The 25,848-nt window shown below is 38.2% G+C and overlaps 1 protein-coding gene across 1 annotated transcript in view; it reads left to right on the top strand.

Moving 5' to 3' along the window:
* The window catches only part of LOC131983103 (microtubule-associated serine/threonine-protein kinase 1-like), a 72,375-nt gene extending 47,273 nt beyond the window's left edge, over nucleotides 1-25,102 (top strand). The window contains exons 10-27 of the mRNA XM_059347702.1: nucleotides 2,074-2,206; nucleotides 2,296-2,363; nucleotides 3,935-4,011; nucleotides 4,150-4,358; nucleotides 5,356-5,494; nucleotides 5,595-5,727; nucleotides 8,391-8,556; nucleotides 8,667-8,768; nucleotides 10,450-10,572; nucleotides 13,169-13,278; nucleotides 13,408-13,568; nucleotides 14,310-14,560; nucleotides 15,487-15,708; nucleotides 15,795-16,024; nucleotides 17,188-17,310; nucleotides 17,780-17,913; nucleotides 18,012-18,202; nucleotides 19,802-25,102. Of these exons, the coding sequence (XP_059203685.1) occupies nucleotides 2,074-2,206; nucleotides 2,296-2,363; nucleotides 3,935-4,011; nucleotides 4,150-4,358; nucleotides 5,356-5,494; nucleotides 5,595-5,727; nucleotides 8,391-8,556; nucleotides 8,667-8,768; nucleotides 10,450-10,572; nucleotides 13,169-13,278; nucleotides 13,408-13,568; nucleotides 14,310-14,560; nucleotides 15,487-15,708; nucleotides 15,795-16,024; nucleotides 17,188-17,310; nucleotides 17,780-17,913; nucleotides 18,012-18,202; nucleotides 19,802-21,423 (4,194 nt within the window). The 3' untranslated portion in view covers nucleotides 21,424-25,102. The remainder of the gene's footprint in view (nucleotides 1-2,073; nucleotides 2,207-2,295; nucleotides 2,364-3,934; nucleotides 4,012-4,149; nucleotides 4,359-5,355; nucleotides 5,495-5,594; nucleotides 5,728-8,390; nucleotides 8,557-8,666; nucleotides 8,769-10,449; nucleotides 10,573-13,168; nucleotides 13,279-13,407; nucleotides 13,569-14,309; nucleotides 14,561-15,486; nucleotides 15,709-15,794; nucleotides 16,025-17,187; nucleotides 17,311-17,779; nucleotides 17,914-18,011; nucleotides 18,203-19,801) is intronic.
* Nucleotides 25,103-25,848: the final 746 nt, after the last annotated feature.

Below are 25,848 nucleotides of genomic sequence, written 5' to 3'. Positions count from 1 at the left end.
CAACAACTAAAACATCTCTCTGTCTGTGCATTTGTATATTTTTTTTAAATTTTATTGTTACTTTTAATCTAAGTCCTTTGCTATAAGTTTAAAGGTCCATTCTGACCTCCTGAGTGTGTAACAGTCAGCTTCAAGCCAGAGACTCCTTGGAAAGTAAGCACTTGATACTTTGGGATTTGTCAGAAAAGACACAAAATTACCCAAAAAAGAATCAAATTGACCACAAAATGACGAAAAATGAGCACACAAAGACACAAATTGACCAAAAAAGCCACAAAATTACCAAAAAAGACACGAATGGCCCAAAAAAGACACAAAATGGCCCCAAAAAGACACAAAATTACCAAAAAATACATTAAATGACCAAAAAGACTAAAACACATTAACACATGGACACTTTAACACAGTGAAGACAGAGCTGACTTCCAAAATGATTTGGCGACCCCCAGAAATCATCTCGCGAGGTTGAGAATAGCTGCTTTAGAGGGTATAATAACAGCTTGTCACTGGTGCAGTGTTGTCTAAGATAAGATAAGATATTACTTTATTTATCCCACAGTGGGGAAATTGCCAAGATACAGACAAGATACAGACACATAGATATAGAAGACAGAATAAGAATATAAAAACATAAGATGTATACATACATTCTTTACACACTATATACATACATTTCTGCTAACTGGCATTTATTAACATACTCCATTACTACATTAACATATATTTTTTGTGTTTGTTTTCCAGAAAGTACAGATATTGCACATTGTAGAAAAAATATGTTAGCATGTTAAATAGGTTAAATGTGTTGTTGCAAGGTCGTAGTTATGAACATCAATGAATAAATATATTAAAATATATGCAGAGATATATGCAGTATTAAAAAAATGGCCTAAGGATAGATAAGGATAAAAGAAGGCGTAATATAGGCCTAATGTGGTCGGATGTAAACGGAGAGTACAAATAAAGCAGAAAAGTGACCTGTTGTTAAAAACAGTGTTGTCTAAGGGCGCTTTCACAACCCCAGTCTGTTTGGTTCATCTGAATCAGAGTGAAACTGATACTTTTGGTTCGTTTTGTATTCAGTCTGGTTTGCTTTGACAGTGCAGAAATGTAAGCGGACCAATTACAAAAAAAGATTTGCAGAGGCGCGTCTACGAAGGTGGAGGGCTGGAAAAATACTCGTAGTATTATTTCTTTTTGGTTGGAAAGTTGGCAGTGAAAAATGTAAACACAGAAATGAACAAATCAACATGGAGCCGAACGCACCATGAAAATATTATCTTGACTCTGCACCTTTCTGCTCTGGTTGATCTCGAATGATTTTATAAACCTGTGGACTTTATTCAGCATCTCCCGTATGTGTTCTTTGGCCCAGATGTCAAGATATCAGATATCAGATATCAAGCATCAGACTTCAGCTGAAGTCCAAGTCAGTTCTCTCCCAGTCATGTTGCATCTGTCACTCTGTGTAGATCTGTGTAGATTGTCCTGTAATTGGTTCAGATTATATTCACAGTGCAATCGAACCGGAAATGGACCGAGACCCTTCTTGCAAATGGTCTCAGACCGGTTGTTTTGGTCCACACCAGAGTACAATTGGAGTGTTCACAAACAAACCATAACAAGGATTTAACTGAGCCCTGGTGCATCTGTTGTACATTTGACATTAGCTTGGGAACATTTACCTTTTTTAGTCCTTTAAAACAAGAATTGTGTATGTTTAAACAGAATATAAACCTTGTAAAGTATAGCTTACAACTGGATATCAGTTCTAAAACAGAGTCCAGATTTGTTTCTATGAGTTCAGCCAAGTCTCCCCTGTGGCTGGACAGACTGCAGTGATGGTGTCTTCCAGAAACTGATCCTGGAGCTGCTCCAGAAGCAGTGAATCATCAACAACAACTACTAAACACAGCCATTGTGGCTTTACTGTGGCATGGAAACATTTTGTGATTTATATTTAAACCAGCCTGCAGAGTCTAATTGAATGTCATTAGTTCAGTGTTAATGGACCAGCTTTAAATTTTTCCACCTGATGACATCATGCTCATGTCTTAACGCTCTGGTTTCCAGGAGTTTAACCCAGAAGAGTTCTACCATCTGCTGGAGGCAGCAGAGGATCACGCCAAGGAGGGTCACTTGATGAAAACGGACATTCCTCGTTACATCATCAGCCAGCTGGGACTGACCAGAGACCCGATTGAAGGTGAGAGAGACAGAAACTTTGCACAACACACAGATTTAGAAAATATGTGAACTTCCAGCTAATTTAAACTGACATATTCTTCTCATCAGAGATGGTAAACCTTGATAGTTACGAGAGCGAGGGGCCGCTGACACCTGAAACAGATGATTCGACAGAGGTGAGATTAATTCTCTATGTCGTCATTTCTCCACCGCTTAGTCTATCCCCACATCCATCCTTTCCCTTTTATATTTTGCAAAATCTGGCCTGCCAAGGTGCTTGTTACTAAAATTCCTGCTTCATCTGCTAATGGCTTGGCGTACAAACAGTACATCTAATTTAGCTAATTCATGCTGAAGTACAAAAAGAAACAAGGCTCCCCCCTCCTTACATCTCTGGGCCATCCCTCTAGCATTAGACGTGCTTTCAACTGACAAAATAAAGCAAAGTAGGCAAAAAAGATTCAATGAGGGAGAGGGGGTATAGTGTAGAATTGAAAACGCCTTACAGTTAACTGTACAGATTGTTAACAGTGGCAAAAGAACTGAAAAAAATAGGTTTTCTTGTGATGAGTCTGGAAGGACATGGAGCCATCATGTTGTCACCATAGATCTTGTTTTTGAAAACGGGGAGCAGACCATATTTGGACTGTGGAGGATCGAGAGGGATCTGGCGACACTGACACAACCTGACTCAGCGAAGTCGCTGCTAATTCATTTTAGCATTAACTGGAGCATTAACTGGGATGTTCATTTTGGCAAAAATCAAATACAAAATGTACGTTACTTACTTGAAAAATGAACAGCGACTCCTTGGAGTGTCTGTTAGTCCAACCAAACGGCGAACAAGACATTTTTACTGAACAAAATGTTCAACTTTATTGTCTTGTTGCCGTGGATACGCACTGTACTGCTTCGCTCCTGATGACGGCTCGCCTTGTTAGTGACCTGTCAATCAAAGGTAGCCACGCCCCAAATCATACGATTCTTTATCTTCTGTTTTCTTCTAAATTGAACCATTATCTACACTTTTAACATTAAATTGTCTTTTTTTTTTTTTGAGACCATAGTTTTGTAAAAAAAAAATAGCTATTGTAGCTATGCATCTGGGAATCACATTAACTGTGATATTAACAGGGATGCTAATTTTCTCAAGCAAAAATACCATTAAAACCAAATATAGTCATGGAAAAATGAATATCCAACACCTTAGTGTCTTTGAACAAGACATTAAAGATGACCGAAATGTAATAATTAACTTTCATGAGCTAACTTTTCGTGTTCCCAGACAAAAACTTGCACAACACGCAAAAACAAGTTCAAGGTGTGCAAGTATACTGTGTGTCAACTGGTAGCCACACCCTAAAAATACCCTGCTTTATCATCTTCTTTACTCTAAATGTGACCATAATTGACAACATGGACAGCCTGTATTATATAAGACTTTAAACTAGCGATTGAGACCATAAACTCAGTATAGAAATCTTTAATGAGGTAATAAAGTGAGAATTAGGGACATTTTTGCATTGATTTCTATACAATGTCACTTCTTCCAGCAGACAGTGGAGTCTCCCTCTGCTGGCCATTAAAAACAATGCTGGTTTAAGGCACTCCTGCATTGGCTTCACCTTTCAGACCTGAAAGTTTCCTCTTAGTTAAGAGACAATGTTAGTGATTTATTTCATGTTGCTTTGTTCAACTTCACACTGTGTCATATTTAATCACAATATGGTGATATTTTGATCCACAGGGTAAGATTAAAACAATGAAACCACCAGGAGAAGCAGACTTCCAGACCATCAAGCTGATCAGTAATGGAGCGTACGGGTGAGCAAATCATTAAAAATGTACTCACATTAAATCTGTAATTATCAGAGATACAAATAATGTTTACAAGCAACACAGTGGCCACTACATAAAAATAATGTGTGTGGTTGTGTGTGTGTGGTTGTGTGCGTGCACTAGTGCCGTGTACCTGGTGCGTCATCTGGAGACACGTCAACGCTTTGCCATGAAGAAGATCAATAAGCAAAATCTGATCCTGAGGAATCAAATCCAGCAGGCTTTTGTGGAAAGAGACATCCTCACTTTTGCAGAAAATCCCTTTGTCGTCTCCATGTTTTGTTCCTTTGAAACTCGTCGGCACCTCTGCATGGTCATGGAGTACGTAGAAGGTAAGAGAGTGTGTGTGTCTGTGTGTCTCTGTCTCTGTCTCTGCATGTGTGTGTGTGTGTGTGTGTGTTTCTCTGTGTCTCTGTCTGTGTGTGTGTGTGTGTGTGTGTGTCTCTGTCTCTGTCTGTGTGTGTGTGTGTGTGTGTGTGTCCGTGTGTCTCTGCGTGTGTGTGTTTGTATGTGTGTGTGTGTGTGTGTTTGTGTGTGTGTGTGTGTGTGTGTGTGTGTGTGTGTCTCTTTGTGTGTCTGTGTCTGTGCGTGTCAACTAGAGGGAAAAATATGATATTGATGTTACCTTTTCAACTTCTGTGCGTTTAGCTATGATTCTGAATAAGCATAAATAAACAAGAATAATGTTGTGTCAACTTCCACAATCCACTTTATATACTAATTCTAAGCAGGTTGTCAGTATGTAGCATGTTGTCACTGGAAAACAGTAATTTGTAGCTAATACATTTGTCTTTTGAGCATGCATAATTTGAAAAATGCAAGCTTGGGGTGGTTTTTATCTTCTTGTTTTGTAAAATAGTTACTTTCACTAAACGAGAGATGGGAACATTTTTTATGTAAAATACAAGTAGCAAACATTTATCTTAACCCAATTGAATTTAATTAGACATATTTCTTCTCATGGGTGGCTAAGTTGTTTACTAACAGATTAGCCTACATCAACACATTACACTGCCATCTTCTGACCAAAGTACGTTTATGCAGCTTTGTTGATTCGCTCTAAACCAGTTGATGGAAACTAATTTTAATTTTTTTTTAATGCGACATTTAAAAAAAAAATCAAAATTCAATTCAACTTGAATGGAACCACGACTATAATCTGAATTCCCAATGAAATGAAAAAAGAATTCTAATGTGCAGGGTATTCTTGAATACACCATGCAGAGTTTAACTGAATAAGAGCCCATGATGGCATCTGTGGTGCATGTTATTCATGATAATTGCTAATGTCAACAGCAAAACTAATCAAATAATGAATTGTGCTGGCAGGTGGAGACTGTGCCACTCTGCTGAAGAACATCGGGGCTCTGCCTGTGGAAATGGCACGTATGTACTTTGCCGAGACCGTCCTCGCACTGGAATACTTACACAACTATGGCATTGTACACCGTGACCTCAAGCCTGACAAGTAAGACGACGAAGAGTTAAACAGTTGATGCAAAGTGTGACAATACATTACTAGACACTTAAACAAAGCTTAAACTAAACTTTGCTGTTTTTATCCTCAGCCTCCTGATTACCTCAATGGGCCACATCAAGCTCACAGACTTCGGCCTTTCTAAGATGGGTCTGATGAGTCTGACCACCAACCTGTATGAAGGACACATAGAGAAGGACACTCGGGAGTTCTTGGATAAACAGGTACGACAGCATAGGAATGATAGCAGTTCGTTAAGAATGACAGCGTATCAGTATCACTGGACTGAAACATGGCTGAGCGTTCAGTTCTGCAGCCGTACGTCAATAAGCCAATGAGCTGAGAATTAAGTTGAATAAAGCTACAGTTTGCAAACTGAAAGTTAATTAATCCTCTTGTATTTCTGTGTGTTTTATAATTAGTATTGCAACCAATTATAAAACACACAGAAATACAAGAGGATTAATTTGAGCAAAACTAGCTGACTGCATCAAACCTTGCTAGCATTACTAGTAACTACAATTACTGCAATTACTAGGTTTAATTTGATCCAAAACTTATTTTATTTATTATTAACACAAAACACATTTAAATATGAAGATTACTGTGAAAACTAACCGCATGCCTCTTCAGGGGCTAAAACATAAAACATTGAACTCCTTGACATTATCTTTACTGTTTCATCTCACTTGAGTTTGTTTTACGATCGACAGGAAGTCTCTTTTCGTTCTTTCAAAATAAAAGCATTCGTTATAAAAACAGGCTTTTGCAGAGTACTGTGTATACATATTTTATTTTGCCAATGTCTGCATGTTTTATACATACTGGAGTATGTGTAAAAACATAGCGATTAATAGATTAATTGATCATAAACATTATAGATGTTCGAGTTGGCAGGTTTCTTCCAAAACGCCCATCCCTAACTCAAACCCTAATCCACTTGAAACAGCTCCTGCATGGAGCCAAATTTTTACATTTACAAGTTGCTCTAATTGATCTCCACTTTTCATTCAACGTAATCATTCAATGTGTCAATCATCACATATGGAATGTAACAATGGAATGTGTGTTTAGATGCAGTGCAGACTCAAAGAAAAGTTTAAATATGAAACGTGACATGCTTTGATGCCTTCGTCTCTAATGCAAAGATATTCTCCGTCATTGGCATATTCTCAGTGTGAATAAAAACAGTTGGCACAACAAAAGGGCGGTATTTCCTCAGATATTATAATCATTTCTCTCCGAGGTAAAGCTATTTTTATTCAGCCTCTCCGTCACTGCTCATACTTTGAATTTAAGCCTCATTATTTGTGGTGTATGCATTATGTTGGCCAGAAAGCTGTTAGCATTCAGTGCATGCCCATCTGCACATGAAAAGCCTCACTGGGGCTTTCATCTTGTCTTGGCATCTCTGAAGTGATCTACTCAGCCAGGCAGATATATGCACGATCCATACACATGTCTCTCATGCAGGGTCAGCAACAGGCAGAAAATAAATTGACAAGCTGGTTTAATGTGATCTGAACTCAGGGCGGGGTTGTATGTTATTCACAAGATTTTAGGTGATTGAATCCAACAGCCAACTAATGAAATCAAGTGTTGCTTCTTATTGGCATGAAATACAAAGAGACTGGAAACTGTATTGTTATTCCATTTGGTGTTCTGACAGAACACTTAGGCATTATAGTGCCAGATATCCAGTCTACAGCAGACACATACTAACTAAGAATATTGCTTGTTGGAGGGAAGAAAGTCCTGACTAGGAAGTGGTTACAACCAGTTGCCCCAACTCTGTAAGATTGGTTGAAAAGTGAATTCTAACCCTATTACTAACAATTCGTAGTTGGTTCAATTTCTCATTGATCACATATAATTTTGTGTTTTAAATCCTGTAGCACTTATTTAAGAGCTACATGTTTTTTAATAATTTAAGTTATTTATCAAAATTTAAATTTATCTTTTATATTAATATTTTTCTATTATGTCCTATTTATTTTCTACACTATAAAAAGGTTTTTTAACTGTAAATTGTACTCCATCTTTACACCTTTTAACTCCTCCGGGTAACTGACCAGATCAGCTCGTAAAAATTCTCACATTTAATTTATTTTTTGTTTTTAAGTTAACTTTTTAATTGACCAAAGAATGTGTCACTCCCTCAAGCTCTGCCCGAATCCCCTGCCTCCATCTTTTAAAACCACTCCTTTTAACTATTTTATAGATAAAATACACCTTTTTAATAGCTTTTATTTTTTTAAAAACCCTCTCGTTGAAGGAACTTTCAAAATCCAGTACATTAAACCAAGGAGACCAGTTTTGCATTAGTTAGCATGCCAACTCATTAAACTGCTGAAGGGACATCTTTTGTTCATCTGTGCATAGTTTGATTAGCATTGAAGTAAAATAAGAATAAAAAGGGAAAGCAACTGATGAAAGAAGAAAGGCTTGGTATGGCTTTGTACATATGTTGGATTGGTGTTTGTATCAAAATATACTTACTGTATATTGCCTGATGAAAATTCATACCAAATTGTATGTTCAACTCTTGGACTTTTGTATGACTGTCTGCTTTCCACAACGTGGATTCTGTTTATGGGCGTTTATTGAGCCGAGAAAACTACAATAGAACACAAAAAGCACAAATAAATACAAAACATTCTCATAACAATTACAATAATATGTACACAATACAAAAAATTAAATGTTTGCAGCTTAAGTGAGTAAAATATGGCTCTGTGAAGCAATTGGACTTCTAGATAAGCACAAAGGAAGTGATTCAAAGGTTGTGGGTTCGAGTCCCACCAGTCGTCCTTTATGAGTTTTTTTTATTTTTTTTATTTTTATTTTTGAAGAAAAAAGAAATCAATTGTTGCTGTTTTTCCTCCAGGTGTGTGGAACTCCAGAGTACATTGCCCCGGAGGTTATTCTTCGTCAGGGTTATGGGAAGCCAGTGGACTGGTGGGCTATGGGCATCATCCTCTATGAGTTTCTGGTGGGCTGTGTGCCTTTCTTTGGAGACACGACAGAGGAACTGTTTGGGCAGGTCATTACAGGTCAGAGGTCTCAGCTGAACTAGTATTAATTGACACACTTTCCTCACCCCTTCACCAGTAGTGTGTTCCTCATGTCCTCTCTCTCTCTCTGCTTCTGCTGTGTCCTGTAGATGACATCGTGTGGCCAGAAGGGGATGAGGCTCTCCCTGTTGACGCCCAGCACCTGATCTCCTCCCTTCTGCAGACCAATCCACTGGTTCGACTCGGCACAGGTCAGTCATTTGATGCATTGAATTATTTATATTTGAATTTGAATTGTTTAATTTGAGTAATTGCATTAAAAAACTGAATTTGAATCACATCATTTTAATTTGTATTGTTCAATTTGAATCATTGCATTGAATACTTGAATCTGAATTGTAATTTGAAATTGAATTTATTAGTTTGGAACTGAACATTCAGTTCTCACATTTCAAATTCAGTTCGCAAAATTCAATTACAATTTTCTGCCGGTAGTTGAGGCAGAGCAATCAAGTGCAGATACACAGAGCGCCTCTTCGGCCAATCAGCACCTCCGTTTTCTTTTGTAACATGTGTTGCCACCCGGTTGCCACTCGCCACGAAACAGAGGAAGAAGTTAGACTGGCTTGACCATGGATGAGGCTGGAACGGAAGTGCTGATTGGCTGAAGCGCTATGGCAACTGGGTGGCAACAAATGTTACCCAAAAAAACGTAGGTGCTGATTGGCCGAAGAGGCGCTCTGTGTATCTTTGCTGCAGAAAATTAGCGGTTTCCAACCAGTTATTTTTTACTTTTATTCCTGGTCTCTGATAGAGGTGGGGGGAAAATCAAAACAGCATATTATCGCAATATTTTGCATGGCAATATTGTATCGATTCATGGCCATCAAGTAGTGATAATTAAAGTAAAATTTTGAGGTACTTGTACTTCTACTTGTACCTGTACTTCTTAACTTATTTATTTCCATTTTATGTAACTTTATATTTCTACTTCACTACATTTCGAGGCAAATATTGTACTTTTTACTCCACTACATTTAGCTGACAGCTTTAATTACTTTTCAGGTCGAGATTTATCATAAAAAACATGATCATTAAAAGTGTTTTTTTTTTATTAAACTTCATAACAGTATATTAAGTAGTAAAAGTGAGCCCTGTCTTTACAAAATGAAATGCTGCTTACATAAATGCATCAATACATATAATCTAATAATATATTTGGAATAAATAGAACAATCTGAGTGCGGTCATTCTGCAAAGTAAGTATTTTTACTTTAGGTACTACATTTTGATGCAGATACTTTTGTACTTTATTTTGAGGCAAATATTGTACTATTTACTCCACTACATTTAGCTGACACCTCTAGTTACTTTTCAGGTTGAGATTTAACTTGAAGAAATATACAAATTTAAAATGATTACACATGTTTATAAATGAAACCACGTAACAATGTATTAAATAGTTAAATAACGTCAATAATAAATGCATCAATATTAATAATCTAATTGTTGTGGAGTGTATAAAACAATCTGAGTGGGTTCATTCTGCATAACGAGTACTTTTACTTTTGATACTTTAAGTACATTTTGATACTGGTACTTTTACTTCAGTATGTTTTGAATGCAGGACTTTTACTTGTAGTACAGAAATTTCACACTGTGATATTAGTACTTTTACTTAAGTAAAGGATCTGAATACTATATCAACCCCTGCCCCCTGGTAACTACAGAAGAACCCCGAGGGGTACAAGTACCCGTGTTTGGGAATCACTGACCTAGAACAAAGACTGTCATGCAGCCTGTAGGCTCACAGATTCAGTTTACCCAAATAAGTCAACTTCTGTCTGGCTCAAAGTGCCTCTGCTTGCTTACGGGCTGCAGTTATTACCTGTCTATCTTTGTCTCCCCCCTCTCCTTTTCTCTGCCCTCTAGGTGGTGCTTTTGAAGTGAAGCAGCACTCATTCTTTACAGAGGTGAACTGGAACAGCCTGCTGAGACAGAAGGCAGAGTTCATTCCTCACCTAGAGTCGGAGGAAGACACTAGTTATTTTGACAGTAAGTATACTGCTGGGGATTCCAGACACGGACCACTGATCCCTTTGAGCTTAGGAAAATCTTATTCATCAAAACAGCTCAGGGTGCTCTGAATCATCAACTTCTTTGCCACAAACACCCTCATTAAGCCTCCCATGTTGCCCCAGTAACTGCTGTTAAAGTAGAAGAGTTTACAGCTTTTATGTATCTGTCTGCTTTTGTCTCATATGAGCAAATGTCATTATGACTTTCCTTGAGATGTACAGACAAACTCAACGTGGATTCTGTTTACGGGCGTTAATTGAGCCGAGAAAACTAAAATAAAACACATAAATACAAAACATTCTCATAACAATTACAATAATATGTACACAATACATGAATTAAATGCTTACAGCTTAAGTGAGTAAAATATGCGCTACAATGGCAAGGATGCGCCTATCACATGAACATAATTAAAACAGTAATAAGAGAAAAAAAAGAAAATAAAACACTGCCTCATTGGCCGCATGGAGGGGATCAAAATAAACCTTCATGGAAACGCTGCACCATCAGGAAACAAACAACAGAAATAACTCTTTGACAACTTACGTTACAATATAGCCTATACAATGGCAAGAAAAAGTATGTGAACCCTTTGCAATTACAGAGTTTTCTGCATTAATTTGTCATAAAATGTGATCTGATCTGCATATAAGTCCCAAGTACAGACAAACACAATGTGCTTAACCTAATACCACACAAACAATTATAATATTTCATGTCTTTATTGAATACATCCATTAAACATTCAAAGTGATGGTGGAAAAAGTAAGTGAACCATTTGGCTAATGACTCTATTAAGAGCTAATTGGAGTAAGGAATTGGCAAATTTGGAGTCCTAACAATGAAATGAGATTTGAAGTTGGGTGATGCAGCAGGACAATGACCTGAAACATCAAAGTAAATCTACTATAGAATTACTTCAAAAAAGTAAATCTACCTTTTGGAGTGGTCCAATCGGAGCCCAGAACTCAATCCAATAGAGCTGCTGTGGAATGACCTCCAGAGAGCTGTTCCCACCAGACATCCTATCCATAATGGCTGAGCTGAAGCAGTTCTGTAGGAAAAATGGTGCAAAATTCCTCCTGAACCTTGTTCAGGTCTGATCAGCAGCTATCAGAAGTGTTTGGTTGAGGTTATTACTGCTAAAGGAGGTTCGACCAGTTATTAAATCAAGGGTTCACTTACTTTTTCCACCATCACTTTGAATGTTTAATGGATGTGTTCAATAAAAACATGAATTATTATAATTGTTTGTGTGGTATTAGGTAAAGCACGTTTTGTTTGTCTATACTTGGGACTGAGACAGAAAACTAGGTAATTTCAAAGGGTTCACATACTTTTTCTTCCAACTGTAAGTGCAATTAAACTTAAAGTGAGCTGCTGACAGCCTGTCCCCAGCACTGTACGTACTTTTACACATGCGGACATACAGTAGGCAGTGTTTATCTCATTCTTGCATCCAGGTGCATCACATACACATTAGGTAGGTTTACTCTGCCTGCAGACCCCATGATCACTTCACGTGAATATTAAGTAGCCAAATGGAACCATCAACGCAAACATTAAGTAGCCATGTGGCAGTCTCTTCACAATATGATTCCATCAGACCTTATATCTATTTATTTAATTCGTTATCATGAGAAAATTATCTTTGTTATATTGAGATAACCAAAAAATCATTTGTTGTCACAAGATAACAGTACATAAAAATTAAAAAAATACATGGCCGTTCCCGGCTTTTGTAGAAAACAATAGTTCTGCTACTTTTAATATTAATTCTACAAATATGAACATAACTATTTTTTTATTTCCTTAAATGTATTAACTTATTTATTACTAACTTATTTATTATTATGAAGTTATTAACCCTTTGATGCACAACATATGGTAAGCCCTTCTAATTGCCCATGTTATTTCAGTCTGGCTGTGTGTTTCTTTGCTCTATCTTTTGAAATCAATCAATATCAATAGTCCAAGTATTCCTTGCATACCTTGTTTTTGATTACAATCGATCTTTATGTAAAAACAATGTTGAATTTATGCTAAACAAAAACAAGACATTTACTGAATACTTGGAACAATAAATGATAAAATACATTTATTTCAAGGATGTATCATAGAAACACTCAGCCATACATGAAATAACATTGAAAATGGATATGGGTCATTTTTGACCCATGTTGTGCATTAGAAGCGTAGTGATACAAAAAGGGTTTTATTCAAAAAGTAAGAAATGAAAACAAAAAATCAGGATGCATAATGATCAAAGTTAACAAGATAATTGAGGGAAACCTGGAATACTGAATGATGAAATTAATAAATTGTATAGATATAGAACATAAAAACTCCCATGTACATGTAAACCCATGTTGTGCATCAAAGGGTTAAATCAACTAAAATTATATTTTGTGTATTAAAAGTGCTTCTGCTGGCACTTACAGCCAGTAGCTATTATTAATGGGTGTTATTATGATACATGAGATCAGTAGCAAGAAAAAATGTACCAAAAAATGTGTTCACTGATTATTGGCCTATAGTGAAACTAAGATATCTTGTTACCTTTTCTCATCAGCTCGATCTGAGCGCTACCATCATGTGCAGTCGTACGATGAGGATGACACCAACGACGACGAGCCCGTGGAGATCCATCGCTTCTCCTCCTGCTCCCCTCGCTTCAGCAAGGTCAGAGCAGACAGTCACATCACATATAAACTCCCTGCTTCTCTTTTCATCGATATAGAGAATGTTTGAGGCTTATAAAGCTGCCACATAACAAACCAGTGTTGACCGGCTTGTTGTGTGGGCCTGCAGGTGTACAGCAGTATGGAGCATCTGTCCCAGCTGGAGCATAAACCACATGGCGTGACTCTACGGGAGCACAAGGTCCCCAGGGAGGATCGAGTGGCCAAGAGAGAAAGCCTGGGTAGCCTCACCCTCAGGGACAAGAGCTGGAGAACTGGATCGCCTGAGATGTGGGTGCAGCCCACAAAATATAGTGGAAAATGAATTGTTTACTGCCAAACGAGGTTGAAATAGATCTGTTTTTTTAACCTAATAATACAATAACAGTCTGTCTAGCCAGAGAGTGTGTGTGTATTTAACCCTCTGGGGTCTATGATCATGGCGTCATGATCAGTTCTTGTGAAGTTTAACAAAAAAAACATTCAACATTGACATTCCCAAGTCATGTAAAACCAAATATATGACAATAAGATAATAATGATAATATGTAATTTGGCACATAGTTTGTTTTTGAAGAGTTGCAGCTAACAAGAACAAAAAACGCCAAAAAATTTAGGCGTTTTTATGGGACTTTTTTTGTATATAGTTTTATTATGTTTACATTTTTACCTTTTTATATGTTCATATATGCATCCTATGTTTACATTTTCAAGTTCCAAAACAGTTCATTGAGGATATTTGTGGTTTTTATTGAAGTAAATAGTATAATTTTTAAACTCGGATTTCATGATTTTTGTGTATTTTTGGGCTCAATATGTTGATAAAGTAGGTTAAATGGAAAAAATAATTGTCCTGTCATATAGGTGAAGAAAAAATGGACCCCAAATATGGGTATAGTAAACATTTTTCATGAAGGGCAAAATCAAAAGTATTCAAAAACTGCCGAAAACTCAGACGCCAGAGGATGACTATCAGATATTGTGATTCATTGAGAAAAACGTCATACCTATGACCTTTTCCTTTTTTCTCAGGAAGCGTTTATCCTGCTCCGAGTCCTCCTTCATGGAGAGCGACTCCAGCCCGCCGTCTGGAGCCCGAAGACGCTTCTCTGCTCTCATAGATACACAGCGCCTGGCCTCCCCTCTGGAGGTCGACTCTGAACTGCCTGTTTCCAGCAGGCAGCCTCCAGTGAAGGCCAGAGGGGCCTCCCTGGAAGGAGCCATCACCTCTCAAGGTGATCTGAAAACACTCCTTAAAGACAGCAATGGGCTTGCAGCTGGAGGTAAGAATGGATTAGGAAACACAACGTCACTGAACAGTTTGATGTGTGACCCTTACCTGTATTTGATCCATAGACTGTATAAAATAGTGGATGTAGTCACTGTTGTGACTACATCAGTGTCACCCATTGGCAATTTTGGTCGTCGCCAGAAGTGACCATATGGACAATCGTGGAAAAGAGTGTGGAGGAAGAGGATGCTAAGTTAACAACTAACGCTAGCCCTAGCTAGCTTGGTTAGCAAGGTGCATCCACAATCTACATTAACTGTAGTATTACTTGGGATTCTAAATAAAACGGGGTTAAAATAAAAGCCTATTAAATAGTGCGGTCCCGCACCGGAAAAGATGCGTGCCGGGTTTTCGCCTTAGGGCGTTCATAGTGATCCCGCGAAAGTGTGATATCCGTGCCCTTTCAAAGTGCAGTCTGGAATCGTCAGTCTGGAGGAGACGATAGTGGGAGGAGACGATAGTGAGAGGAGACAATAGTGAGAGGAGACGATAGTGGGAGGAGACGATAGTGGGAGGAGGCGATAGTGAGAGGAGGCGATAGTGAGAGGAGACGATAGTGGGAGGAGACGATACTGAGAGGAGACGATAGTGGGAGGAGACGATAGTGGGAGGAGACGATAGTGAGAGGAGACGATAGTGAGAGGAGACGATAGTGAGAGAGACAGTAGTGAGAAACTGCAGTAGTACATTTAGTAAGAAATATGGTATTTTCTCAGAGACTTCTGTACAGTCTGGCTCCTTTTGCAACCATTGGAGTTTCCCCCTGCTAGCCATAAGAAATAATGCAGGTTTAAGGCACTTACACATTGGCTTCCTTGGAGGCTACAGCCACTTCTTTTATACAATCTGTGATTTTATTGCAGTTTATTACAAGAGCATTAATTTACTCTTGGGTTTCATGTCTCTCCCATGTCACAGACAAAATTTTGAGACCTGCTGATGCATCGTTGCCTCTACCAGGCAGTGCTACTGTTCTGGGCCTTCCAGACCCACAGGGGCCCCGAGGGGCCACCACTGACCTGGTGCTGCGGAGGGTTCGCCACCATCAGCTCTCTGAAGGAGAGAAACGTAACTCACGACCAGGAACCAAAGTGATCAAATCTGCTTCTGCTACTGCTTTGTCTGTCATCATTCCTGCAGGTAAATGCACTGGTTATATGACTTTATAAAATGAACTGAGAAATAAATCCTGTAGTGTAACCTGAACTCTGTCCCTCTGTCCTCAGTGGAGCAACATGTCGCCTCTCCGCTGGCGAGCCCCATGTCTCCTCGCTCCCTCTCGTCCAACCCGTCCTCCCGTGACTCCTCCCCCAGCAGAGATTACTCTCCAGTGGTCAACGTCCTGCATTCTCCAATCACCATCCACCGATCAGGGAAGAAGTATGGCTTCACTCTTCGAGCCATCAGAGTCTACATAGGAGACAGTGATGTTTACAGCGTACATCACATGGTCTGGGTAAGGAAGCAGAGCAAAGAATAAACTTTCTTTTAATAGCCAACTAAATGAGATCAAACTAAAGCTTTGTCCTCATTTATTTTTCAAAATGTTGTTTCACATTCTAACTATAATGTCTTACACATTTTCAGCTATCGGGGTCATCAGGTGCTCGCAATATGTACAGTTGTGTGTCATCTGCATAGCTGTGAAGTTTAAAATTGCGTTGTCATGTATTGTGGATGAGGGGAAGCATGTATAATGAAAAAAGGAGCAGACCAAGTATGAAACCTTGTGGAACACCACCTATGGTATCAAATAGACATGGGGTAAAAAATCGATACAGTATAGTAATGGGATATTTTGTGTGGCAATAGTACATCTATTCATGTCGGCTAAGTATCGATATTTAGCGTTTATTTGGCGTCAATATTTTCCCCTTTTTTTTTTGCGGAGGCCGTAGTGGGCTTTTAGGAATAAACTTGAGATACTGGTATCATATTAAATTAGATCTAGGGAATTTATAGGCACCATGTGTCAGGTTATCGTGTCGGGAAGTTGTCGAAATAAGGCTGCAAAGTTACGATGGTTTTAGCAAGATGCTAAAGACACTGGAACCCAATTATGTGCCTCTGTCGCAACATTATTTCAGAGACACAGCCATATCGAAACTATTCAGAGCAGTGAAGCTTAAAGTTGAGTAAAGTTTGATAAAATGCTGCAGTTGTTGTCATCCATACATGTTTGATATCAGTTCAGTTCAGTTTGACTGAATACTTTGTTGGTCAGTCTGTGGGTTTGACTCTCATTGTGAGAAATAAAAAGACTGAAGTGAGATGAATAGACTGAGAATTTTCTCTTATTTGACAAAACAATTCTTGATTGAATTTAATTTTGTGGACACAAAATGTATTTAAACAGTTGAATCGCAATATATTGTATCACAATACTCAGCATATCGCAAAATGCTTAAAATCGCAATAATATCGTATCGTGACTCAAGTTTCATGATAAAATCGTATCGTGGGGCCTCTGCTTATTCACAACTCTAGTATCAAATTCAGACCTAGAAAAACCTAGATGTTTCTGTTGATGTTTGCGTTTGCCCTATTAGCCCTCATTAGAACTTTAACATGGAAATAGGTTTTTTAAACGCTTCGTTAAGTCCTTTGTTTTATTCACAGCATGTGGAGGACGGAGGTCCCGCCCAGGAGGCTGGACTTAGTGCTGGTGACCTCATCACTCATGTAAACGGGGAGTCAGTCCATGGTCTGGTCCATACAGAGGTGGTGGAGCTCATCCTGAAGGTGAGTTTGCTACCTACCTACCTACCTACCTACCTACCTACTAAACTAACTAATACGTACATGACAAGACTTTTTACAGGATGGCTCAAATATGAATTGCTTAATAATAATTTGGGCTGGGACTTTAAAGCGTTAATTAAGATGAATTTATTACACAAAAATTAACACGTTAAAAATTGATGCATTTTGAGTGTGGTAGCTACACTTAATGGCAAAAATTGCACTGGTCTGTTGGACTTGAACAAAAATAAACAATATATTTGTTGCTTAAGCTTATGTATTCAGTCACTATTCAATGTTATACTAAAAATCCATGTGATATTATATATTTATATGCGATTAAAATGTGATTAATTTCGATTAATTAAATACAAAGCATCTAATTAATTAGATTCATTTTTTTAATCGAGTCCCGGCCCTAATAATAATAGGATTCATATGCAGTAATATATATTTTTATAATCTACAGAGTGGAAGCAAGGTGACAGTGACAACAACTCCATTTGAAAACACCTCTATAAAAGTGGGTCCAGCCCGGAAGTCAAGCTATAAATCCAAGATGGCGCGGCGAAGCAAGAGGGCAGGAGCCAAGGAGGGACAAGAGTGCGTTTATCAGTACATCATACATAACATGAGTACATCATCTGTCATATTTTAAATGCCGTTATTCTCCTCACTGTATTATTTTTTTATGTTTTCAGGAAGAAGCGCAGCTCACTGTTCAGGAAAATCACCAAGCAGTCGAACCTGCTCCACACCAGCCGGAGCCTCTCCTCTTTAAACCGCTCTCTGTCATCTGGAGACAGCCTCCCAGGCTCCCCCACCCACAGCCTCTCCGCCCGCTCACCCACTCAGAGTTACCGCTCCAATCTCACTGAATCCACTTATCTGGGTTAGTATGGAAGGCCCAGAATACATGTGTTTGTTTGTACATAGTTTGACTTTCTGATAGGTGTGAAAACGAGGCTGAGAAAAAGAAAAAAGGCTTGTAATCCTTAAATTCTGATCTAAGTTTTCTCTATTGTATTTATAACTTAAAAACAAGTGTTGTCAGGATAATATTTCTATGTTTCTTAATCTTTTTTGCCCACCTGTTTAGCAGGCAGATAAAAGAGGTGGAAAAAAAGTTATAGCAGGTTTTTTTACATTATTTTTTTAGTCTTCTGTCTATTTGTTGCTGTAATACTCATTTCGGCAAACTTTTGATACATAACGTAATTATTATTATTATTATTATAAATAATATTATTATTAATAATAATAATAATAATAATACATAATTTTATTATTATTATTATTATTATTATTATTATTATTAATATTATTAATATTATTAATAATAATAATAATAATAATAATAATCTTTATTTATAGAGCACTTTTCAAACCGAGGATCTCAAAGTATGGACTGATGTCCATTAAGGGCCTTAAAAGTAATCAGTAATTGTAACTTCTTTCTCTAAATCTACAACTTTGTGTTTAGAGTGTGTGCAGAAGTTAGAAATTCACCTGGAAGATTGCTTTTAGTCCTGTTTAGAACATGAGGTAATGGTATAATTTAGCCTCCTGTGGCCAAAATGAGTATTACAACAACCAACACTTAAATCTGTTTTACCGATGAAGAAAGAGAACTTAGAAAAATGATTTCACCTGTTCTTAAGTCCGAAACGTCAGGAGAGAAAAAAGGTTTAGCTTAGACTGCATATATTTTTTCCTAGCTTGGCTCTAAGGGTTTCTGCACTTCTATGTTTGTTTCCTAGACTTTTAAAATATTATTTCTCCCAAAAACAAAGTAATGGATCAGACCTAGAAAATGTATCACCAGAATATTTCTTCACTCTTGCTTCTTAGAGCTTCCATACATAATAATAATAATAATAACTTTATTTATATAGCACCTTTCAAAAACGAGTTAAAAGGTGCTGTATGACAGAAATAAAAAACATATCAAATACAATTAACTGACAGCAACAAAATAAAACCACAAAAAGAAATGACATTGGACTTAAAAAATTTAAAATTTTAAATCACCATTCACACTACTATGTATATATATATATATATATATATATATACTTATATATACTTGCACTAATGTACAGTTAGATCTGCATTTATTTATTTTTATTTATTTATTATATAATCTATACCTATATATACTGCATTTTTATACAATTCATTCCTGTATATATTGCAATATGATCCACTTAATTACTGCTTAAGCACTTCTGGTTAGATTAGTTCGTTGCTTTGTACTTGTGACATGTGCACAATAAAGTTGAATCTAATCTAAAAGGTAATCATACAACGATAATAAAAGGAAATTAAGAGGCCAATCGATAAAAGTGAGTTTTTAGAAGAGATTTAAAAGAAGCCACTGAGCTTACATACATAAGTGAAATTCAGTTTGAAAATATAAGTTCTAAACAAAATTAAAATCCTATGTTGACATAATGTGATGTGAAGCTTCCCTCCTCTCTCCTCTCTTCAGGCACCTCCTCCCAGAGCAGCTCCCCAGCCTCTAGTACCCCCAACTCCCCAGCAGCCTCCCACCACATGAGGCCCAGCTCCCTGCACGGCCTGTCTCCCAAACTGCACCGCCAGTACCGCTCTGCACGCTGCAAATCTGCCGGCAACATCCCTCTATCGCCCTTGGCTCACACCCCCTCCCCCACCACCTCCTCTCCTCCACCTCTCAGCGGCCACACGGTCGGAAGCTCCAACACCACGCAGATGTTTCCTGCCAAGCTGCACTCCTCGCCGCCCGTCGCCCGCCCTCGTCCCAAAAGCGCAGAGCCGCCCAGGTCGCCCCTGCTGCAGCGGGTGCAGTCGGCGGAAAAGCTTGGGGCGCCGATTCTGCCTTCCTCCTCCTCGTCATCATCGTCTCCTTCTCCTCTGACAGGCGGGGTGTCGTTGCGGAAGCATAGCCTGGAGGTGTCGCACGGGGACTACAGGAGAGAGTCCTTCCACTGTGAGCACAGTCTACAGAGCCTGCTAGAGATGGAAGGAGAGAACGGACCTGCTCCTCCATCCCCTTCATCATCCTCCTCCCCCTCTCCGCCTATGGGAGGGGAGATTGGAGGCCTGAAGCCTGTTAGGAGGCTGGGAAGGCAGGAGTCACCGCTCAGCCGTGACACTCTGCTCAGGGAGAAAGATACCCAGACCTCAGCGTCTGAGCTCAGCAGGTCGCAAACTGAGAGCACGGCTACTAAAGCTGAGGCCAAGACTACTGAAGCATCGCGTCAAACATCCACTTCTGAGACTATAAAGCTTAATGCAAGTGTAGCTGCAGTGAAGTCTAGTCCAGTACCGGCTTCATCCACTACAGAGGCCAAGCCTAGCCAAGGGGACAAGCCTCAAAAAGTAAGTACTTCAAGTTCTGAAGCAGCAGTCTCAAAGAGTAAACCCAGTGAGAAAGGCTCTAGTCCCGGGATATCAAAGGGCCTGCAACAACAAGACAGTAAGCAGCAGGCTGTACAGACAGATAGTGGACCTACAGCTAAACCTCAGGAGAAGACTGAGGAGAAAGTGAAACCTGCTGCAGGTTCAGACAAAGGAAACACACAGAAAGTATCATCTGCAGAGCAGTCCAAGCCACGTAAAGGAACGGAGCCGGGAGAGAAAGGAGGCAGCGATAAAGCAACTGAGAGCACTAAGGTCAAAGGACCCGCCCCGCCAGTTCCCCTCCACGCTACAGCTCATGTGCCCCCTGCTGCCAGATCCAAAATGGAGAAGGTATCAAGCAGTTATCGCGGAGCTAAGGAGGAGAGGCCACACCTGGAGGTCCTGGAAGAGAATCCCATGTCGCCCCCCTCTAACGCCGCCTCGCCTTGCAACAGCAAGTCTCGCCCCATGTCTCCAGGGGATAAAGGCAGCTTTGTCAACCAGCTCACGAGCGTGGCCAAAACAGTGCTCGGGCCTATGAAAGTGGGCTCGCAAGAGGGGGCAAAGGTCAAAGACGGCTCCAAGTCGAGTGAAGAGAAGCGAGGAAGCGCAGCAGGAAAAGCAGAGGCGTCGTCTGGGGGCGGGCGCCGCGGGGCTCAGACAGCAGCGAGCCCTGCCACGGCTCAGTCTGATAAAGGAAACAGTCGCAGCTCCAAACATCACTCGTGATAAGAGAGCTTCAGAGAGACTCTCCCATGTAATGCCTTCTACTGTAGCATCACACTGACATATCGTGAATTAACATGACTTTGAAAGGAGCGGAGACATAAATGCCTGAAGAAATAACACCAAATAGATGACATGTGACATGTAGACACATAAGATGTGAACAAAGATGCATCAGCCATGTTGGAAAATGTGGTATCATAATGTAGTATGTACTGTATGTTCAATGTGTTGTATACATAGACTGTAAAAAAACTTGGCCTGATAGCTCCCCATAAGTAAAGCCAAAACATCTTGTTCGCCCCCTGGTGGCCGGCTGCAGTACAGGTCATAACATCTACCCCCTCCGTGTTAGCAGAAGGGCTAAATTAAAAACTCAAAGTACATGTCAAACACATTTTCCCCCAAAGAAGACTTCTGTCATTATTGGTAGGTGCTATTCTGCTAAGTTTTAACTCGTTATTTGATGCTATAAAACAAGGACAGCGTCATCATGATTTACAATTGTGCTCTGACTGGGTAGGGTGAGTGCTTCAGGTGGTACTGCAGCTCATTACTGTGCTTATGAAAGCTTCTCAGTGGCGCATGAAGCTGAAAAATTTGGATGTCTTTGCATAAAAATATTATATCTTCTATGGCTCTTTATGGGGGCCCACAAGCGCACTAGGGCCTTCCACCGGCTGAGCAACAAGAGTCTAACTGCAGTCTTGCAGGCTACACGACATGCCCACTTTACTACTAGACACAGGGATAACTTTAATTTTTATAATTACAACAACTGTTTTTTCCTCAACCTAACCAAGTAGTATTCGTCCCTAAACCTAACTAAGTAGTTTTGTCACCTAACCAATCTGTGGCGGTTTAGAGGCGGTGTCATGTGGTAAGAATATCCTGTAGTACTGTGAACACACAGATAGACTTACTTAGCCTGAGCCGGCTACTTCTGGTTTAGCACTCCTCTAACTTATATGGGGATTAAATTATTTAATTGTACCGCTCTTCTAGACTTTATTGAACCTGATGAATGAATCAAATTATGTCTAATTGGCCGGCCTTACTGTATCTGGGAAAAGGGTCTAACTGCAATCTTGCAGGTTCAACAACACACCCACTTTACTACATGACACACGACTGGAGATAACTTCAGATATAACATATTTATTTAAATTCAAACCACGATTTTGACTAATCCTAACCAAGTAGTTTTAACATTAACAAACATGACAGAAGTCAGGCGCTATAGAAGCCTTAGTGTTACTTTATATCAACTTTTGGATTACGAAGCACTCAGTTCGTTCTTCATTTTACCGTTCTACCTTTTTATTTCCTGTCACGTTTCAAAATAAAAGCCCCCATTTTACACTAGATGGCACCTTTTCAAAATAAAAGCATCAAAACATTGCAAAACACCTACAAAATATACAAACATAAAAAACAAGCTATAAAATACAAATACACCACTAACAACCCTGCTGAAGGTCATTTACACAAACTGTGTCTTGGAGTAGTCATGTCCTGTCGTACTGTGGACCCACAGATAGACCTACTTGGGATATTTTGGCTTCATTTTATACAGTGGGAGAAAGTGGAGACACGTCATTCATTTTTTATACAGTCTATGGTTGTATATAGGAAAAAATGCATATGTCTTAATGCATGTCCAACACTGTACATGGAAAATGGAAGAATATTTAAAAAGAAGATGAAAAATATAAAGCAGACCTGGTGGTAAACACTGTGAACAACTTTTCAACAGGCAAACTGTGTGTAAACAAGCAGGATTATGTTATAACTGGGCATTACTCGCATTTCAGATCAGCTTCAGTGCCATCATTTAGTTCAGCTGCATTTCAGTTACTTAACAAGTTCAGGCTTGTACATGTAGTGAAGAATCCAACAAACATACTGGAAACTGGACCAAGATACTAAAAATGGTTGAATCAGCTGGTGTGCTTTAGATCTGTTTAAGGGCTGAATTTTTGGTGGAATTGGAAGATTAGATGAACTTGCACAGGGACACTATGCAATGTGCTCATAATGACACTTTTTTTTTCTGGTGTCCCCAATTACTAAGTTTACATTGTGCTCCGGACGAGAAGAGAAGACAGAGGAAAGGGTTGCAATAAGCCGAGCAAATACTTTTTTTTTTAAACGTTGTCTCCATTCATCATAGTGAAATGTGCAATTATATATTTTAGGCTGTTAAGTGAATAGTGTGTCTGGTAAGGAGGCAAAGTGTGTAGAGAAGCACACAGACTTATAAGAGAGTAGGATAGAATTGCTCCTTCACTCACTCTTTTCTGTTTATGCAGATGTATATTGTGTAATGTTACGTGTGAAGGAAAGTGCCAGTCTGTTTATTTATGGATGATGTGATTTTTTTGTTTACAATTAAATGTGTAATAATATGCAATCCAACGGTGCCCAGTTTCATAAAACGGCGCACTCTTGTCAGTGATACAGTAGTAGACTATATACAAAGCCGGGAGTAGATATGTCGAGAGCATCTTAGTGGTGAGGTCTTGTTGTTCTTGTGTGTTACAGAAAAATGATCTTGATAGACCTGTCTTAGATTTACACCAAAAGTCCTGAGATAGCTGTAAATTTACCTGGGGATCTTTTCATTTCATACACCATAATTCTGATGCTTCATTATTTTGTTGGCAGACAAGTTTAGATCAATTTCAGTCTGAGCTTGAAAGTATCCTTTAGGACAGGGGTAGGCAACCTACGGCAACCTGCAGCAGGCCATCTGCAGTGGCTCCAAGTGGATGTGACAAAAAACAAAACAAAAAAAATGTACATTTTGATTTTCATTTATCATTGGTGTAGGCCCAAAGCAATTTGTATTCTTCAGTTGTAGAAAGTGAAGCTTATATAGGCAATAAAGCATTTTTTAAAAACATATTAGTCACCCAAAATGTGCATCTTAGCATACAAAAATCTTAAAAAGCTTTAACCTATACATTTTGCCAACTGTAAGTCTAGCTTTGAGGTCTAGCTTTCGATTCCAAACTCCAAAATCATATCAATAAATGCTCATTTTGACCAATTGGTCATGTTGGTAGGCTAATTTAGACTCAGGAGACGATTTTATTTTTATTCAAAACAAGGTCAATTCCGACAATTTTTATCTTATTTTGGCCAACAATGGCTCTTCTGTTGGTAAAGGTTGCCGACCCCTGCTTTAGGATGTAGTGGTCATCAGGCATTAACCCAATGTTTGGATCTGTGTTTTTGTGTGTGATGTAAGAAAATTGCACTTTAATTTGTGTCAAATATTTTTATTTGCTTGTATATTTATTTTATTATTTTTCTATTTGTTCTATTTATTATTCTTTTTTATTCATTCAAATGTTTTTTTCATGTCATCAGTTTGTGAATTTCTGCTTTACTACTGAAATTAGTTATTTATACATTTTACATTTAGACTGAGAAATCTACCAAATCTGTGTGGCGACCACACTGTGTGCAGTTTTGAAGCTCATTCCATATGTCTGTAGTTGTGATATTGCTGTCATGTCCATCTTTGTCCAAGTGTTTGACTTTTTTTAATTTTATTTCAGCAACAACTATCTCTGACTGTTGTTGTCTATGACATTGCTACATATTTACTAGCCACTGTTGTGAAAACCAATGCAAAAAAGCCTAGAGTGCAGAAATGTAATAAAATACAGAGAAACACTAATTTTGTATGACCTTTTTTTATTTTCATGTATTTATTTATTTTAGGTAAAAACAGCATAATGGGTATTAAATGATCACCCAGAAGGATATAAAACCCTCCACAATGCTATTGATAAATGAAAGTATATACGAATAAATAAATCAAATGTCTAAAATATTGTGTAGATAAAAATATGTTTGAATAAATACATTAGTATACTAATGAATAAATATAAATGTGTGAAAATATAAATATATATAATTTAATGTATAAACAAATAAATATACAAATACATTTGATATTTAATATTTAGTTTTATTTGTGATATATCATTGATGGTGGGAATTAACCCTAGCCCTGTTAAAAACAATGCAAAAAAACTATAGTGCAGAAAGGTAATAAAATACAGTTAAACGCCTATTTTGTATGACCATTTTATTTTCATGTATTTTTTGTATTTTAGATTTTTTAAAAACACCATAATGGGTATAAAATTATCACCCAGAAGGATATAAAACCCTCCAAAACTATGCTATTGATTAATGAAAGTACAAACAAATAAATAAATAAAATGTTTCAATTATCGTGTAGATGAAAACATTGTGAATAAATACATCAGTGTACGAATAAATAAAAATAAATGTGTACAAATAATTTTATGAATAAAAAAATAAATATACAAATACATTTAATATTTAATATATAATTTTATGTGTTATATATTATTGATGCTGTAAATAGCCGCTGTTGTGAAAACCAAT

This window comes from Centropristis striata, chromosome 13 (assembly GCF_030273125.1).
Source record: "Centropristis striata isolate RG_2023a ecotype Rhode Island chromosome 13, C.striata_1.0, whole genome shotgun sequence".
In the NCBI taxonomy this organism is placed as follows: Eukaryota; Metazoa; Chordata; class Actinopteri; order Perciformes; family Serranidae; genus Centropristis; species Centropristis striata.
Note: the sequence above shows the minus strand (reverse complement) of the source record. Positions and strands in the feature narration are given on the sequence as shown.